At 45.1% G+C, this 18337-nt stretch overlaps 1 protein-coding gene across 2 annotated transcripts in view; it reads left to right on the forward strand.

Moving 5' to 3' along the window:
- NME7 (NME/NM23 family member 7) overlaps positions 1-18337 on the forward strand; it is a 634381-nt gene that overhangs the window by 463623 nt on the left and 152421 nt on the right. For both annotated transcript variants that reach the window (XM_078658324.1, XM_078658323.1), the window contains exon 9: positions 17903-17971. In XM_078658324.1, the coding sequence (XP_078514450.1) occupies positions 17903-17971 (69 nt within the window). The remainder of the gene's footprint in view (positions 1-17902; positions 17972-18337) is intronic.

The raw sequence follows: 18337 nt of genomic DNA on the forward strand, positions 1-18337 counted from the left end.
ATGCAGAAAATACACTTCACCGTGACTTATGGAGCCCAATCACAGATAGGGTATTCCATGTTCTTCCATGTTCTTCATGCTCATGGTGGAACCCATGCACTTTCCTCAAGTAATCAATTCAATATGTCATTAGTAATTGACACCAAATTATAAAAAGTAAAATACGGGGTAAAAGTGTCACCTAAATGCTATGAAAAGATAACCATAGTTCTAAAATCCTACATCCATGGCGCTTAGACCAATTACAACGCTGCATTGCAACGTTGTGATTGGCAACCGGGAGGCTGGGAGCCGGGTGCTTGCTGCTTTCTGCCCTGGAAGGGGGGAAGTGGACAGAGAGGAGGCGAACAGCAGCGGCAGACAGGTAAGTGTGATTTTTTTAAATTTAATACCCTTCCCCCGCCCCTGCGACCCACCCCCTCACCTCCTTCAAATACCAGCCGGCACTTGATCCACCCACTTGCTCATTAGATACGTTTTCACAGAGAATAACAAGTTTCTCTCACGTGTTTCAGCTCCATTGACTTGTACTGCGAAAAAGCATTAATATACTGGTCTAATTTTATATTAACCCCTCCCATGCTCATGACGAGCTGAGCTCATCATGAGCCACGGCGCTCCGGTGCTCATGACGAGCTCAGTTCGTCATGAGCCGTGGAACGCTCTCATGTGGGGATAATTCCCCTGCTGTGCGAGCGTTCCACGGCAGGTAATGCACCTGTGACGAGCTGAACTCGTCATGAGCACAGGAGCGCCATGCCTCATGACGAGCTCAGCTCGTCATGAGCGTGCGGGCGCTGTGCGCGCTCCCCTCCCCCCGCAGCGAAGGGGTTCATTTTAGGTCTATGCTCCAACTGACCATTTTCTAGCGAGAGCACTGGTCAGTTGAAATCACCATTGTCTTTGGTCATTTGCTTTGCTGCTTGCTATTTTGCATAAAATGGCAGTTGAATTTTAGGCTCCCCGACATGCTGTGTTTTATTTTTAGCATCTGTAAGTTGTTCCTGTACAGTGATAACCTGAAATGCTTGTCTGTGTATTAAGTTTAAAAGCAATGGAAAATGCATATAACTATTTTCCACATAGCCTAACATAAGCCTTCTAATTGACATAAGCAAATTATGACTTGTTTACTTATAGTTTTATCCCATCCCATCACAAAGCAGTCCACACCATTAGGCCACATCTAAAAGAAAATTCCTATCAATTTCTAATGTTTTAAAAGAAGCAGCGAGAAAGTTAATTTTCTACTGCTGTAGAGAGTTACTTTTTTGTAGCTGTACAGATCGAGATGTAATCATTCCTATAAGAGCGAAAGCAAATGTAACATTTTCAATTTAAATGTAGTTTTGGGAAACAAAAAATGTCAATACTTTATTCCGCATTGGCTGAATCTATGTCTCTAATATCATTGCAGTTGACATATTTTCCTTCTCCATTGAATGTCATACGTGGTCTAGTTAGGGATAGGTACAAGGCTGGAATGTGCATTCCTAATCGCTCTTTCCCCTACAAGATCTGACTAAGGAAATTAACAAAATATTTAACATATGATGCTGAATAGTACATTGTAAAGTCCAGTGCCCTGAATCCCCCCATCTCCAACAGGGCTATACAGTGTATTCACTCTGGGCGTCCTCCTATTCCAAAATACAAGTTGCAACATCGGGTCCAAATTCTTATAATCATATCCTGGTGTATACGCACACATTGGCCCATTTTCAAACATATAAAAGTTGGAGACCTTACACCTACACACCTGCCCAAGCGCCTTGATACCCTCTCAGTTGATTGGTGCACTATACAAATCAATATAACATAACACCTACGTTATCACTTAAGAACGCTGTTTGCCCAATCAGTAATTATAACTACTTTAGCCAGGACAGCACCCGCATGCAAAAGGTTTGCTAATGCACCATTACATTGTGCTAAAATATTTTCTGCAGATGCATCTGATGTGCGCTCACACATATTTCAATGGTTGTTGAGACAGGGATGTCCCCCGCATAGTATGCGGCTGTGCACTGAGTAACCTGTCGCATGTGAAACTGGTATCTTGACTTTTTTATTGGCCCGACATCATGAACCTGTTCTGTGTTCTGGAGTCCTTGTAGCAAAGGACTTCTCATTAGCTCTTCCTGAGCACTGCTATTTGGGAAGCAGTAGGGTTCAAAGGTGAGCCAGCAGTTTCTGTTGTTAAAGGTGAGGAGGTTTCTAGGTGGGGCTGCCCTTTTGTCTGTACCTGATTACTACTTAGCCTCATACATGCTCGTGACGGAACCACTCCGTCACGAGCCTCGGATGGGCTGTGCTGGTGGCGGAGCGGTTCCGTCACGGCCCGGCTGCCGCGCCTGCGTGGCGCTGATTATGTGCCTGCGCGGCGCCTTCTATTGAGCGGGCGGGGCCGTGACGGAACCGCTCCGTCACAAGCACAGCTCACCGGAGGCTCGTGACGGAGCGGTTCCGTCACGAGCATGCGAGCGCCGAGCGGTCACCCCTCCCCCCTAGCGCTGCGGCGGAATTGCCGCCGCAGCAAAGGGGTTAAGTAAGGTTTATGAAAGTCAGGTGCAGAGGTCTCACGTTTCATTGTGCCCTTGTTTTGGATACTCCTGCATGGGGACAGCATCACTGCTTCGTGCTGTGAAAGCTATCACCTTGCACAAAGGCTGTGTCTGATCTACACCAGGAAAATGACATTTGAATGAGAACCATCCCAAACTGGTTCTGAAATCACAGGCAGTAGATCCACATATCCTGTCTGGAAAATTAAAGTGGAATCCAAGCCTTCCCACTTCGTTCAGTTGCAGGTTCTTAATGCCCAAGGAAGGGAGTACTCAAAGATCAGCAAGATCTGCTATCTTCATCAAAGCCATTCTACCAGGAGTGAGGGGGTATCACTTGAGGTGTACACTTCTTTCTGTAGAAGCTGAGGGTCATATAGTACCCACTTGTCTGCTTGCCTTCCTGCTGGAGATAATCCCTGTCCCTGCAGTGGAGAGACTGTCCAGAAGGAGAAGCAGAGTGGACTACTGGCATTAAATGTAAATGTAAATGTAAATGTACATGTAAATGTACATGTATTTATATAGCGCAAATCATCGACACGGTATCTAAGCGCTTTCTTAGGGAACCCGTCCTGGTATTCCCCTGTGAGATACCCCGGCAGGGTGTCCACAAGGTGAAAGCCAGGCATCCTGCCGCGAGGGGCCGTAGTGGAGATTAAGCACGCTATTGCCCAGAGTCGCAGAGTGTGACCCCGTGAGTCGAGTAGGCGCCGGAACGAGATTATCAAGACCGTGGAATTTGTGAGCCCGAGACCCGCCAAGGCGGGGAATCGAACCCTGGTCCACGGCCGATCTCAGCTTCCGGATCTGCCGCCTCTAACCACTGAGCCACGCTTCTCCACTTAGAAATACCCAGAAGAAACTGACTGTCAGTGGGAGCAAAGTTAGGAGTTGGCCCGTGTCACGCCATGCCTCCTGGTCTCTCTGAGCAGTTCCACTGTGGAACTGCACCAAGACCTTCAACTTAAGAGCAAAATTGTGTGGGCCAAACGACTAGTGGTGCTGCTGCCCTAAGTTAGAGATGCCACTCAAGAGGCACCCTTCTTGCTGCCTATACAAAAGCCCTCCTCTGGCCTGGAAGGACACAACTGCTGAAAATGAAAAACTGTTGGAAGTCCATCTGGCCTAAGAAGCTGCAACTGCTGAAGACATGTGCCTGCTGTACAGGCATGCTGTGCTGATCCTTGCCCAGCAATCTGCAGGAGCGGGCTCACAAAATGTACCAAAATGTACCTACCAGCACCACAAGAACTGCCCCTTCTTTGAACAAGTAAAATGGCTCTAGCCAAGAAGAGTCTGCAAGACTGAGGGCATACGGGTAAATCTGCCGTAGATTTTGTCGATGTGAACTCATAGTGGCATGAACTGTTCACTGATCAGCCCATTAGGCAGTGGGGCCATCCAGAGAGAACTGCACCTGTATCTAATGAACACCTTTGCCTGTTCTTTACATGAGGATTATATACGTTACTCTTATTCGTGTTTCAATTGTGTATTACTTCATTTTACTATAAGTATAACATACTTTCCTTTTACTAATATAAGCTGGACAATTAGTTATTGTGTTTTTTGGTTGGCTGTTAGGTTTTGAGCTCTTGTTCCTCATTCTGAGAGTGAAGTGAGGAACCACTACAGTCTTGCCCCAATAGCCCCAATCTGCCTGTTGGCCTCCCACACTGAGTCTGACAGTTGTCATGTGGATTCCTTCAGCAGGAACCCTGCTATTGCAAGCCACATGAAAATGTATACCTAACACAGGTTTGATTTATTACCATTATCAATGGGCCTCAACAAATCTTAAAGGTACCTGCTACTTCCAGAATTTAAGACATCACCTCTTGAGGACTCCTGGTATAAATATAGAATATCATTTGCTTAGAAGTAGATTGCTTATTATCATGCAAGTTGCGGCTTCAGTGTAACCATAAAGATTGCATTTATTTTCACTGCAGCCACTTGAAATCTGTTGAGTAGAGGAGGCTCTAAGGATTGTTCTGTACCTATTCTCTTTATCACCATTAGCATATAATCCCAGTCAAGGTAACCAATGCCCTTTTGGCGACAAGTCTTCTCGTTTACAGTTTCCCATCCCTAATATTATCATGAACATTTATTAATCACAATCTTCGCAAGTTCACAGAGGTCCTACAAGAAACCAGACCTTTTTTTATTTAAATACATTTACATTTTTATTAGGGTTATGGCAATGGGGAAAATATTACCTGCAAACCTTATACAAGAAAAGTGGGATTGCAGCCTTCTAAATAGATCAGTACATTGTCAACCACAACAGGTTTACATGCGGGGAAAAAACAAGCTTTTGCAAGGAAAATTGACTACAACATTTGCATATGTGAAGACCGCAATATTGAACAGTATCCCAGATACATAAATTCGACATAGGGCAATGTTTGGGGTAGAAATTGCTTGCCATTAGGAGTAGGGGGATGTGTATAAACTAACTCTGGGGTGATGTCTTAGATGTAAGTGATGCACATATTGTCTGATGGGAGTGGTACAGGGTGTCAGGCATTAAATGGAGCCTATAATACGGAAGTGTGAAGTCAGTTTTGGGCCAGGCTGAGTGCCAGATAGTTACGGCCGAGGTACATTGTTTTATTCTTCCACAGTGGAATCGTCGTCCGAGAGTTGGAGTACTCACTACTATCGTACATGAAGGGACAGTCCTGGAGGATCAGGTCCCATTTTCTGCGCATGGTCAGAGTTCTGCAGCCCTTTCTGTGCCTCGGCTTTTTTCACACCATCCCTTGTATTCCATATGGATAATTGTTATCTTCACCCTTGGAGTGTGGGACCCTTGGGGATTTCCAGAACAGAGATATCTAGTGCTGTGCGACACAAAATCATTGAATCTCGAGGTGATCATAGGTTCATAAAGCAATCCCGGGAGGCAAGCCTCCAGCAACTTAACAATATTTCACCTTGTATCAGTACTTATAAGGCGCATCGCCGTGTCCCAGTAAAGGGCAAGAGCTGTGCATCCCCATACCATATGATAAAAGTCCACCCACTTTTCTTGCCATCGTGGGCATGTTGCCTTTGCGAACATGAGATTGATTTGCTTGGGTGTTAGATATGCCCTGTGGAGGTAGTAGACTTGGATGAGTCAAAACTGGCCATTGCAAAAAGTATGGGGCGTATGCTTTAGGATATTGTTCCAGTCTCCATCGACGAGCGCCCTTAGCATGTCCCGGTCAAGTAATTAAGCCAGCAAAGCAACATGGGCTGGGATTAATCGTACCCCAGCAGGTAGTCCACCTCAGCAGTGCCTCTAGTAAGCTGCCGATTTCAAGTGTACAATTTTAGATCCGGGACCACTAACTTGCTGCCATAAATTGGAAGTCGTAGTTTGGTTAATGTCAACGATATCCATCTTGTGAAGCATGTTGACCCAGTACTAGGAACACCATACTCATTACAGTTAAGTCTTTCCCTAGTAGTAACCCCTGATTGTAAAACATACCGACTAGGAGCAGGAATAAAATATTAGCTCACTAGCTAGGTATTTTTAACCTATTTTTCCCACTCACTGCACCACACATATTTTCTAAAAACTAAGTGCTCCTATGTAGTTCGCAAGTCACAGCATGCCTCAATCCGCAGCGGATTGAGAGGACCCCAGTGATGAAACATGCCACCTAGGGGTAACCCTGGTGGGTGAGGGGACTCTAAAAAATAATTTTTCTTTATGGAAAGAGGGTTTTTTCACACATGTTCAGTGGAATCCCTGTTCTTCCTATGGTTAAGTTTCTAATTCCGGTATTCCGGATGTTTTGGAACTGCATTCAGTAAGGAGGGTGAACCTAACTTTAACCTCTACCCCCTCCCGTTTTTTGATAGCATATTCATGGAGGGCCTGGGTATGGGCCAAATCAGCACACCCATAGAGTGTTTGACATAGTAGGTCAAAAAAGCAGATTTAATCTCGGCCTGCATGTAGACATGGTTGCATTCTGCATTATGCTTTTGGAGGATCTGGGAACCCCGTCTATCAGGATTGTCAAGCCTTGCCAGTAATATCCCAGTCTTATCACGTTCTATGTGCGCTTCGGTGATGTAGGCTTGAAAATCGTAAGTCTGGAGTCGCTCCACTAGATTGAAGAGTTTTTCTCTTTCTTCTGATAATCTCTCCGAGGGCGCTGGTGTGCCCACAGGGGGTAATTGCCTCCTCATCATTTGTTGTTCCTATTTTTTTTAATCTTGGCCGGAAGCTGGGTGTGGTTCCCCACTACAGCTGAGATGCAATGACCGTGCCTTACCAGTTTTAATGCTTCCCACTCCGCTAATGGGGGGGAAACCCTGCCTGTGTTCTCCCAAAAGGAGTTGCGGCTCGTGTCACCCAAATTTTAGTTTAAAACTGGGTCATTCCGTGCCGCAATATTGAGCTTCCAGTTTGGGAAGCAAGGTCTGGCCATAGTCCAGTCAAGAGACAATAGCAGCTGATTACGGTTGGAGTATTGTTTTGCCAGGTACTCAACCCTCTGTGTCCTCTAGTGCATTTCGGCTGTACATAAGAATGTATCTAAGCGAACCAACAACTCATACATGCCTAAATAATAGATATAGGCGCTGACCTTGGGATTGAAGGTCCTCCAGGTATCAAAAAATCCCCATTCACTTGCCACAAACTAAACCTGGTAGGGTTTTATATAACTTACCTGCTATAATATGGCTGAATATTTTGGGGGAGTGAGAGGGAAATTGAAAGACAGCAATACATGCTCTCTACAATATGCAAGTCAATTAGTCACATTGCTTTCTCTAACACCATACTACCTAGGGACCCTCAAAAATTGTGCCCTTTCTAGAGTGTATTCACAAGAAGGGTATAACAATGGATGTTTTTAACCCTTTGGGTGCTGGTGACGGAACCACTCCGTCGCCAGCCACGGACAGGCTGTGCTAATGACGGAGTGGTTCCGTCACGGCCACACCTGCTCTGCAGCGATTTCGCGCCTGCGCTGAGCATTCTATTGAGCGGGCGGGCCGTGACGGAACCACTCCGTCACAAGCACAGCGCGCCCGAGGCTCGTGACGGAGTGGTTCCGTCATGAGCATGGCGCTGCCGCGCGGCCCCCCTCCCCCCTAGCCGCAGCCAAGGGGTTAATTTTTTCGAATAGAAGATACCATATCGTTGCCATTTTCCTGTCCTCACACAATTTTAGCTAGGATACAGTAGGTGAGATTAAAATAGTCTTCATCAGTATTATTTACATTTGGGACACCTATGGGGTGTGACCAATTGACAGGGGTTTCTTGAGAAGCTGTTAAAGCCCCCACACTGATAAATGCTCTTGAAGAACCACCCTTTACAATCACAACTCATAGTGGATGTCTATTCTGACAAAATGCTGGCCCTGTGATGAATCATTCTATATGTTGTGGGAAGGGCTTGATGGCAATTGAAAAACCCAACAAAACACCATATTTTGCCTTCCTGAGGGCCAAAAGGGGGCCACTATGTAAAACACTGTGCACGATTACCTACCGAATGAAGCCAATATTACATTTGTAAGCACCCTCGGGTACACTTGAGCAAGGTAGTTCCACTAGAGTGGTACCAATGTTAATCCACTGCTCACAACAATACCAATAAAATAGGTATGACTGAATTGAAGAGCTCTTGGTCAGTTTTTCTTCATTACAGTCCAACCTTGACTAGCATTTTCAAGTGGAACTGATATTAACACCTACCATAGTTGACAGACATGTCAAGGAAGTCCATGTCCTCATTCCAGGTGCTTCATGCATGTGTGTGTGACATTACAGATGCAACAAAAGCATCTTGGATCAACTTCAGCACCTTATGAATCAGATATTTCCACTGTGGTCAATATCCTAGTGGAAGCCTTCATCTCAGTTTTGCCGTTTAGTTCAGTAACTGACACTAACACTTCAGCATCATTTATAAAGACTGTTTCTCCTGTGGGGTACTTGCGGGGACCTGCTATAGTCTTGTTCTTACCCAACCCTAAACTCATGTCTGCCCTTTCTCCAGCTATGCCAACAACACCGACCTTTTCTCATTACAAATCATTTGGCTGTCGCACGACTGTCTTGAAGGGTGTTCCCATTTAGTTCGGGCATTATCTACCGTCATGTGTACCTGACTGAAGGCACTGCTTCCTTGGTGTGGGTGGTGGCTGTCTCTAAACTCCACCTTTTACTCGATTCGATTCACAAAACTTTATTCGATACATAAAATGAATCATAAAAGTATTGAACATACTATTCATCATACCTCATAGGGTTGAAAGTTCTAATTTAAAATGCACAATTTTTCCAAAAATTTAAAAGACATAATAATGACCATAAAAGAATATACAAGACATGATTTTCACCAGAAAAGTTCTATACATGTAGTACTACCCATAGGTCTTCCTAATCTTTTGTGAAATTCTGATAAAATTTAACATGGAACAGCAGATTTCTACAGAGGATAATGATGACAGATATTCGTACCCTTCCTCATAAGTGCAAGGTTGCCTCCCCTTCAAGATTGGTTTAATAAACCGGAGTCTTGGCTCTTTATATAAGGAGCAAAAAAGGACCAGATGTAGGGTGCTTTGTCTATCCCTGTTATTACAAGGACAAGGGGGCAGCCTCTCACACCAACCCCCTTGTTTCGGGAATGCAAGCAAAAAATGCAGAATCTCCAGCCTAAACCTTGTTAGTAGGAATCGCCATTGCACATTAAGGGTAAATGTTAGATAAAACTGAGGTTGGGGTTTACAGGCATAGGCAATAGCATTGTCAGTAACATTAACTATGGACGGTGGGTTCAGTGATTTCCAATACTTAGCTTTTATGTCCACCTTATAATTTCCCTCGATTTTTTCCGGATTGTCAAAATAGGAGCCAAGTCCAATCTTATTCAACATATTACAAACATAAGACAACCAGGGAATCTATTTTGAGTTTTCTAAAGCCATGCAATCAGTAATAATGTCTTTAGTAAGTTGCAGGTCTTCAGATTGCCAAATTTTACCCCATAACAGTAGGGGGGACAAGCGAATTGTATCAGAAACACTGACCACACCAATTTCTTTGTGGCAGAAGGTATTTGAGGAGCTTTTAGGAACTGATAGGACCCTTTTTATAACGTTATTTTCCACCACCTGTATCACCGATGGCATTTCGGTCCCCCACACCCCTGCCCCATAAGTGGCTACTGATAAACATTTAGAAGTGTAAAGGGTTCTGAGGTGCATAATATGCTTTTGCCCCAGTTTGCTACAGAAGCGAAAAATACCCTCTATCGCCCTTGTCATGTTCTGGGCTCGAACCTTCATGACCGGCGTCCAACTTAGTTTGCTATCAAACAAGTTACCAAGGTAATTAAAGTTTCCTACTTTTCCAATTATGCGATTGTTTACCACAAACTTCCTAATAGTTTACCCTTTTGGGCCACAAGACATTACAAAAGATTTCTCAAAGTTCACCTTTAAGTCAAGATCAAGCATGAATGTATTAAAAGCATCTAGACACACTTGCATGCTATTTCCTGTCAATGTCATTAGGACAGTATCGTCTGCATAAGAAAGCATGGGAATGCTTTTACCATTGATTTTTGGGAAGTCACAACCCTGGTTTAGTAGGTACTGTTCTAATCCATGTGTGTAAACCAAGAAGAGAACAGGCGCCAGGATGCATCCTTGACGCACGCCTTCAGTTGAAGGTATTGGTTTCGTTAATTCCCCTCCGGAACCAAATCTAATGGACACAGTTGTTACTGCATGTAACCTGCGTAGCAATGTGACTAAAGGTTCCTCAAAGCCCATATCATCCATCATCCGCCACAACTTATGCCTGCAAACAGTGTCAAAAGCACTCGTCAAGTCCATGAACGCAAGATGTATGGGGGAATTTTTTGCCTTCATGTACTTGCCTAAAATTAGTGCCAAATTAAGGCACTGCTCGTTTGTCCCCTTTCCACGTCTAAAACCATACTGAGAGTCAACTATGAGACCTATAGAATCTGCCCAGCTTTCTAATCTCGCCAAGATTACCCTACCCAGAATTTTACATGAGGCATCTATTAAGGAGATCGGGCGGTAGCAACGTGGATCAGACCTATTACCCTTTTTAAAAATCGGCACTAAAGTTGCCTCCTTCCATGTGCCAGGGATACGCCCAACCACAACAGCCTTGAAAACATTCAATAAAATGGGTGCCCACAGACTGACATTGGACTTAAAAAGATCCAGGGGGACAGTATCTGGGCCTGGGGCTTTTAGCGATGCTCCTTTCCCTAGGGCTTCCTCAATCTCAATCAGTGTAAATGAAGAGCTGAGGGTCAAAGCCGAGGGAAGTGCCACCAGATCCCCTGACCCTTCAGTACTTGCCATTATTGAGATGGAATTGGGGTTAAAAATCTTAGTAAAATGTTGAACCCATTGATCAGCGGTAACCTGCATAACTATAGATTCTTTATTGTTGCTCTTAAAGAGGGGACGATTTATGACCTCCCAAAAGAGCCTACTATCTTTTAGTTCTGCAGCCTTTTCAAGATCATCCCAGGCACTGACTTTTAAGTCCTGCTTTCTTTTTGTAATAGCATTCCTATAAGCCTTTCTACTAGTCCTTACAAGCTCTTTGTTTCTTGGTTTTTGACACAGAGCTAGTTTTAACGATCGGTGTGTAGCAGAACACACAGAGTCAAACCATCTAAAGGCCTTTTGGCCTCCCTTCCCCTTGGGTTTTCTTAAGTGCTTCGCTACATGGCCACACAACTTCTCAAAGCTTTCAATAACCTGATGGGGGTTAGATCCTGGGGCTAGACATGATTCCATTTCCGTTTCACAGTTTACAACAATATCTTCCTCCAGTCTTGTCACGTTTACCTTCCCCCATTTCAATGTGACACCCTGATTCTTATTATACTTGATTGGCTGTTCCCAAACCCTCGGTAATTCTTTTGTTGGCACCCACAATAACAGCATTAAAGGGTTATGATCACTCGCAGGATTCGCCACCACCTCCAACTTATCAACATACTTGAAAAAGGTGCTGGATACCAGAACAAAATCAATTGTACTCATCTCCCCCCTCGTACCCTGAAAAGTTGGTATATGGAGGGTATCTGAGGCAGACCAGGGGTCTACTACACGCAGATCATTCATGATAATAATATTATTCAAGGCATCCCCCTGGGGTGTATGTCTAAAGTGGGTCAGAGGCTGGGCATTCGGATCCTCTAGTCCACACACATTCGATCCTCCAAAACTGCACAGCGTACAGTTAAAATCGCCAACCCAAATGAGAGACGATGAAGGGTGCCTGCTGCGTGCTTTACCCAATGCATCCTCCAAACTTTGGATTATCGAGGTGTCATGTCCATTGAAGATGTTATAATACCAATTGATTAATAGCACTGGTTCTGGGAAGAGATGTTCTAATAACAGCACTTGGTACCAGTTTGTCTCCACCAGTTTCGAGGTTTTAATCTCCTGTAATTTTGTTGATAATGCTGTCATTATTCCACCTTTTGCCCTCCCCGATGTAGATGGAACAGCCGAAACAGCAAATGATTGAAAACCCTCGATGTCGCAAGTGGTCCTAGACCACGTCTCCTGTAAGCACAGGATTCCATGAGGTTCCACAAAGTCTAACCATGCCTCATCTTCCAATCTGCTTGTTAATCCGGAAATGTTCCAAGATAATAAGGATAATAATGATAATGATGGCCCTTGTATTCCATGGTCGCTTCCCAAGGCATCTCTTGTAGTGGAGATGTTTTGTTCAGGCAGTAATGACCTATTCCTCTCATAACCCATGGAGATGTTTCCCACAGGCGTAACTGCAGTCCCTGGCTGCGGTGGTCCAGTATTCACATTATCGCATTCAAGAGTCACCAGCACTAAATCATCATTGGTGCATGTCCCTAAGTCTTTATTCTTTCCCATATTCAGGGTGGTAGGTGCAATGCCTTCATTCCCGGATGGTAGTCAGTCTACCCCATCAATACCCATTAAAGGGTCAAAGCGATTCCTCAGTGGGATATTATTGTTGTTATTTGGGAACCAGCCAAGATAATCTGCACCCTGGAACCTTGGTCTTCGTGGGTTGTAAGGGACTTGTGTGAAGTTGCCCATACTTGGTGGCCCCATGAAGCGGACTGTCTCATGCCAAGGGGTACGAAAGTTTTGCGAGCCTTGATTCATGTTCAGGTTGTGTGCCCAATCCATGTGATGTTTACCATTTGTGCTATAACCTCGATGATAGGGGTTTTGGTGTGGGGTAGTCTGATAGAGGTTGGGATAAAAGTATTCAAGACCCACACACTGAATGTCACCCACCCTACCAAACCTCGCCTTACTGCAAATGATATCCTTAACCCAGTTGTCTCTGAAGTTAATCAGGATGCAATCACCCTCCAGATCTTTTTTACTAGGCCCAACCCAGGGGACCCTCCGCACACTTAGGATTTTTGTAACAGTGTCCTCAGTTAGAGGCCTATTGGTATTTAGCCAGAATTTTGTTTTATTTAAAAGGTCCTCATTTTTCTCGTATTTATTCTCTGGAATTAATGGAACACCTGTCAGGATTGCTGTATACGGGTCAGAATCCGGGGGTATATTTACATAAATCTGTTTGCCTTGTAAGGGGGTTTTGCTAGGGACCAGAAGTTTACTCGCTGGATTTTCTTTCCCTTCGGTGTTAGGCAGGGTCGGGGCAGCTGTGTTAACCGGTGTAGTCACCGCAAAAGAGTTGCTAGACTTAGGGCCCGCTGTAGTCACCTGCTTGATTTTGATTAAAGGTGCTGGTACTATACAAGGGATGATACCGTTAGGATCTGTGGGTATTGCAGATTTAGATTGCTGTGGATGTATCTGGTTGTTCTTAGGGCCCTTTTCCCCTAAACTGGTATTATTACTATTAGTGCGACCACCAGTAGTAACGGGTTGTTTGTTATTTTCTACCAAACTCTCCAATAAAGCGGTGTTCTTAGATGTTAAAAACTCCAATTGATCTAATTTTAGATTTATAATTTGAGTTTTTTCCATCAAGGGATTCAGCTGGCTTTTTGTAAGCTTCTCAAGACTGGCCATGAGATCCTTATCTTCATTATGGGATGGTTTTTTCCCTAAATTTGAAAAGCTTTTTTCCATATTCGATAGCTGGGATCCTATCTGTGATAATCTTTCTTCAAAGGGGTGTAAAAGCTTTTTAAGAGTATCCCATACCACAGACAGAAATTCAACATCTTTCCCATTTATGACACAGAATGGTGTCTCACTAGTTTCATTCTCTATTACGAGATTATTGTTATCGTGAGTTATCGTCAACGAATCTACATCAACTTCTGATTTCAAATCAGAAGGCTGTATGTTAATCACTGGGAGCGGAGATGGTAGCTTGGTAGATAGCTGAGACTTCGCAATCTTGACTTTTTTCCTAGCGTATGATGTTAGGTTATTACGCTTCCTTTTAGTATATGGCCCTTGCTGTTTAAAGTCAGAAGTTCCCCCAATCTGCTCTATAGATTTTGTTTTTAGCGCCATCACCGGGGAACCTCTATTATGCTCCTCCATTTCCCCTATTGACCCAACCATAGACGTTTTTAAAGAATTAGAGGATAGTAATGGTGAATCCTCCTTCAGTATGGATATAGTAGGTGCTGGTGAGTATCTGCCATTGTTTCAATCAGGGTAGGAGGCGGGCCAGTTAAACGATCAGGGGTCTTTGCGAAGGCTAAGGAACCTAGTGAGGATCTTTTAGCTGCAGCTAACTCCCGTGAGAGCCTCCTTGCAGCATCCAGTTCAGTGGAAACTCGACGTTGCATTTTAAGAATCTCTGTGTCTATGGCTGAATGAGTCCTGGTAATAAAATCGTCTAGGGTACCATTTTTCAATTTGGATTTAGCAGCCCTCTCTTTGTACTCACGGGATGACATGGTGAATGGCCACAAGAGAGTCCAAGGGTTAGGACCTAGAGGGATGGCCCAGTCCAGTCCACTCAGTCCTCGAACGGCCTCAAACGGCCCGCTCTTTGCCCGGTCTTCGCCCCGAGCTGCGTCCCGCGCTGCGGGAGTCCAGTTCCTAGATGTAGAAACTGTGATGGGCGGTGGGCGGGCCAACGGGGAGAGCGGACCGGAAGGTCTGGCAGGGTCACGCAGGGACTCCTGGACAATGGAGTCCCTGCACACGCTCGCAGCCCCGCTGTGCCTCACACCCAAGCCCTTCTCCACAACAGCGCCCGGTGCAGCAGTCAATGTCCAGCCCCCAGCCAAGGACGGCGAAGCGGCACCCGCGGAGCGGGTGCGGCGAGCCTCAGCAAGCAGCAGGAAACAATATCCCAAGAAAGCGCCAGGTACAAGCGCTACCAGTGATTGTGGCGTCCCAGGGAGCAATCAAGAAGAGGAGATAAAATACCCTCCAGTGGGCGGTGGGCGGGCCAACGGGGAGAGCGGACCGGAAGGTCTGGCAGGGTCACGCAGGGACTCCTGGACAATGGAGTCCCTGCACACGCTCGCAGCCCCGCTGTGCCTCACACCCAAGCCCTTCTCCACAACAGCGCCCGGTGCAGCAGTCAATGTCCAGCCCCCAGCCAAGGACGGCGAGCCTCAGCAAGCAGCAGGAAACAATATCCCAAGAAAGCGCCAGGTACAAGCGCTACCAGTGATTGTGGCGTCCCAGGGAGCAATCAAGAAGAGGAGATAAAATACCCTCCAGTGGGCGGTGGGCGGGCCAACGGGGAGAGCGGACCGGAAGGTCTGGCAGGGTCACGCAGGGACTCCTGGACAATGGAGTCCCTGCACACGCTCGCAGCCCCGCTGTGCCTCACACCCAAGCCCTTCTCCACAACAGCGCCCGGTGCAGCAGTCAATGTCCAGCCCCCAGCCAAGGACGGCGAAGCGGCACCCGCGGAGCTGGTGCGGCGAGCCTCAGCAAGCAGCAGGAAACAATATCCCAAGAAAGCGCCAGGTACAAGCGCTACCAGTGATTGTGGCGTCCCAGGGAGCAATCAAGAAGAGGAGATAAAATACCCTCCAGTGGGCGGTGGGCGGGCCAACGGGGCGAGTGGACCGGAAGGTCTGGCAGGGTCACGCAGGGACTCCTGGACAATGGAGTCCCTGCACACGCTCGCAGCCCCGCTGTGCCTCACACCCAAGCCCTTCTCCACAACAGCGCCCGGTGCAGCAGTCAATTTCCAGCCCCCAGCCAAGGACGGCGAGCCTCAGCAAGCAGCAGGAAACAATATCCCAAGAAAGCGCCAGGTACAAGCGCTACCAGTGATTGTGGTTACTTTATACGTTATTTTCCCTTATAACGTTCTAGCACCTGCCGTAGGGTCTCTTGGGTGCTGCCATTTCACTTTCCCATTTTGAGGGTTTAATGTTCAGGGCTGGTTATACCCGAAAATAGCTTCCGCTTTGCATAGTGTAATAGGTCAAGTGTTGGTTGAGAAAGTTGCCTTGTAAAGTGGCTAGCTAGGCACGTTATAGTCCTATTTCGCTTGGTATCACTATGTGCCAACTAGAGACTGCAGTGATGCAATTTTATATCAATCTTTGATCTGGCCTTCGCGAACGAATGAATACAATTTGTAGAGTGCACAACTGCCAATTGGCATTCTGATGCAATGACTCAGACCCGGAAGAATGAATTCAGCTTTGGAACGACCAGGACTTCATTTTTTTCTCAAGAGGTGGCCATGCTGTATTTTCCTGATGACGTGTGGCAGATGATCCCACGTTCTGGTCGCGGGATAAGAAAAGGCTCTACCTCCTTGTCTACGCAGACAAATTGTGGCCAGTGGAGTAAGGTGCATAGTAGAAGAGCATATGTAACAAGAGGGAGAGTACTAATACTACGGCTGATGTCAAGATGCACTTGTATTTCTTTTCATTTGACAGTAGTGTGTGGAGGTATCTTCAGCAGGTCTTTGGTGGTTACACTGTGTTTTGTTGCAGGAGCTACGCCAGACTCTTTTAAAAACAAATGTTTTTTTTATATCTGCTCTACTTGTGACTTACTCATAGCGATGTCACTGCTCTTACCTGGTTTTCTTGTTTTTTATTCTTTCTGCATGGAATTAGTTGGGCTGAACAGAAGAAAAAGAACAAGTATCTCACACTATAACATGTTTGCCCCAGGCAGCATCTATCAAACTATCTGTGCATCTCTATGAGAGGGGTAGCTTTGCATTTACTAGTGCAAATTCCACTTAGTCATAAATCATGAATGTTTGCTCGTAAATCTATTTATGCACATTTAAATCTATTTAAACACCCGTAATTTTACATTAGTATGATCCGGTTTTGCATGCGAGTACCTTTCCTGTAAGGGATGGGTTTGTGCGTGTTCGAGGATGGTGGCACAGCAGAGGTTGGTGAACACCTACAAATGTGCAAGCTTGTTGGTAATCCTAAAACCTTTGTAGGCAGCTTCCAATCTTGGAAAATCTGTCTGAGATCTACTTCTGTCAAGGGCGGGAATAAATCAGTTTTCAAGGTGGGAAGCGTCAGGGATTGCCACCAAAAATGGTGGATCTAGGGGGGAAAATGCTCGTGAAAAAAGTTAGAATACTCAAATGTATTCATTTATTACATTTAGGATGTGCCAAGGTTTATGATTGATGCAGTTTTGCAGAAGTACTTCCAAACAGAGTTTCTAGTTAGTATTCCTGGAATTCCCTATGAATTCCAAGAAAGGTGGACGTTTGTCCAAATTTAGGAGTAACCGTATGAAAGCAAAGTTCTGACATTCTTTGGGAATATGGCGCTTGAGTATTGGCATCCTTCTTTTCACCATGATTCCCCTTGGAACAGAAAAATGGCTGCTGTTCAGTTCTGGTCTAATCATACTAACTTCTTGTTGTAGGGGGCATGGCAGTGAGGCCGTATGGCATTGGAGACAGGGTCTGACATGCATTGAAGGGTTAAGAATGTATTGTGGTCCTCACCAAAACTATAGATTAAGTGCACTTTGTTGTTACTGTGTGTGACAGTGTTTGCATATGTTAATGGAGCAGTTTTATCATTGAGTATAGACCCCACTACATGAAGTGAGCAACTTACTGTTTTTTCTTCGTCCAGAAGGAATAATCCCAATGCTTTTAAAATTACTTATTCCTCTCGTATTTTCATTTGTTTACTATTGTAAATGAACAATCCCAATGGTAAAGTGGTAATAGCGCAGCACTTGGCGTATAGCAAAATGTTATCACTGTATTGTTACAAGGATATTGAAAAAACACTGTCCTACTTGTAGCGTACATAACATTGATGGGATAAAAGCCCATTTCCTAGCTAATTAAAAATATAATGGCTTCTGCCTTCCTTGATTCCATTTATTGTGTTGTTTTTTCAGTTTAAGATGGAGACTGCAAACGCTGAAGAGTTTTATGAAGTGTACAAAGGAGTTGTTGCCGAATATCCTGTAAGTGTCATTTATTTAAGTATGTAACTGCCACCAGAACGCTTCAAACACAAATGTTTTAGAGAGCTACAATGTCAGTACATAAGAAGTGGTCAATAAACTGAGAAGTGAACCAGTATAAATGTGGTACAAGATGAACTATTGAGGAAAACAGGACAAACGTCTTTTTATACTGGGACACCAAGGTTCTAGGCAGATGGTACGAATGGCTGTGCTCTGGGTTGGGAGAGACTTGCATTGGCGAAGAGCGAGAGAGGGCTAGATGAGTAGCGCGTCAACGATTGCAAAACCATCCGCGTTAAATTTCAGTAGGACAGTTCAGGTTGCGTGAGAAGTGTTGTAAAGGTAGAAAAGGAAAAGAAGATT

This window comes from Lissotriton helveticus, chromosome 8, assembly GCF_964261635.1.
Source record: "Lissotriton helveticus chromosome 8, aLisHel1.1, whole genome shotgun sequence".
Lineage (NCBI taxonomy): Eukaryota > Metazoa > Chordata > Amphibia > Caudata > Salamandridae > Lissotriton > Lissotriton helveticus.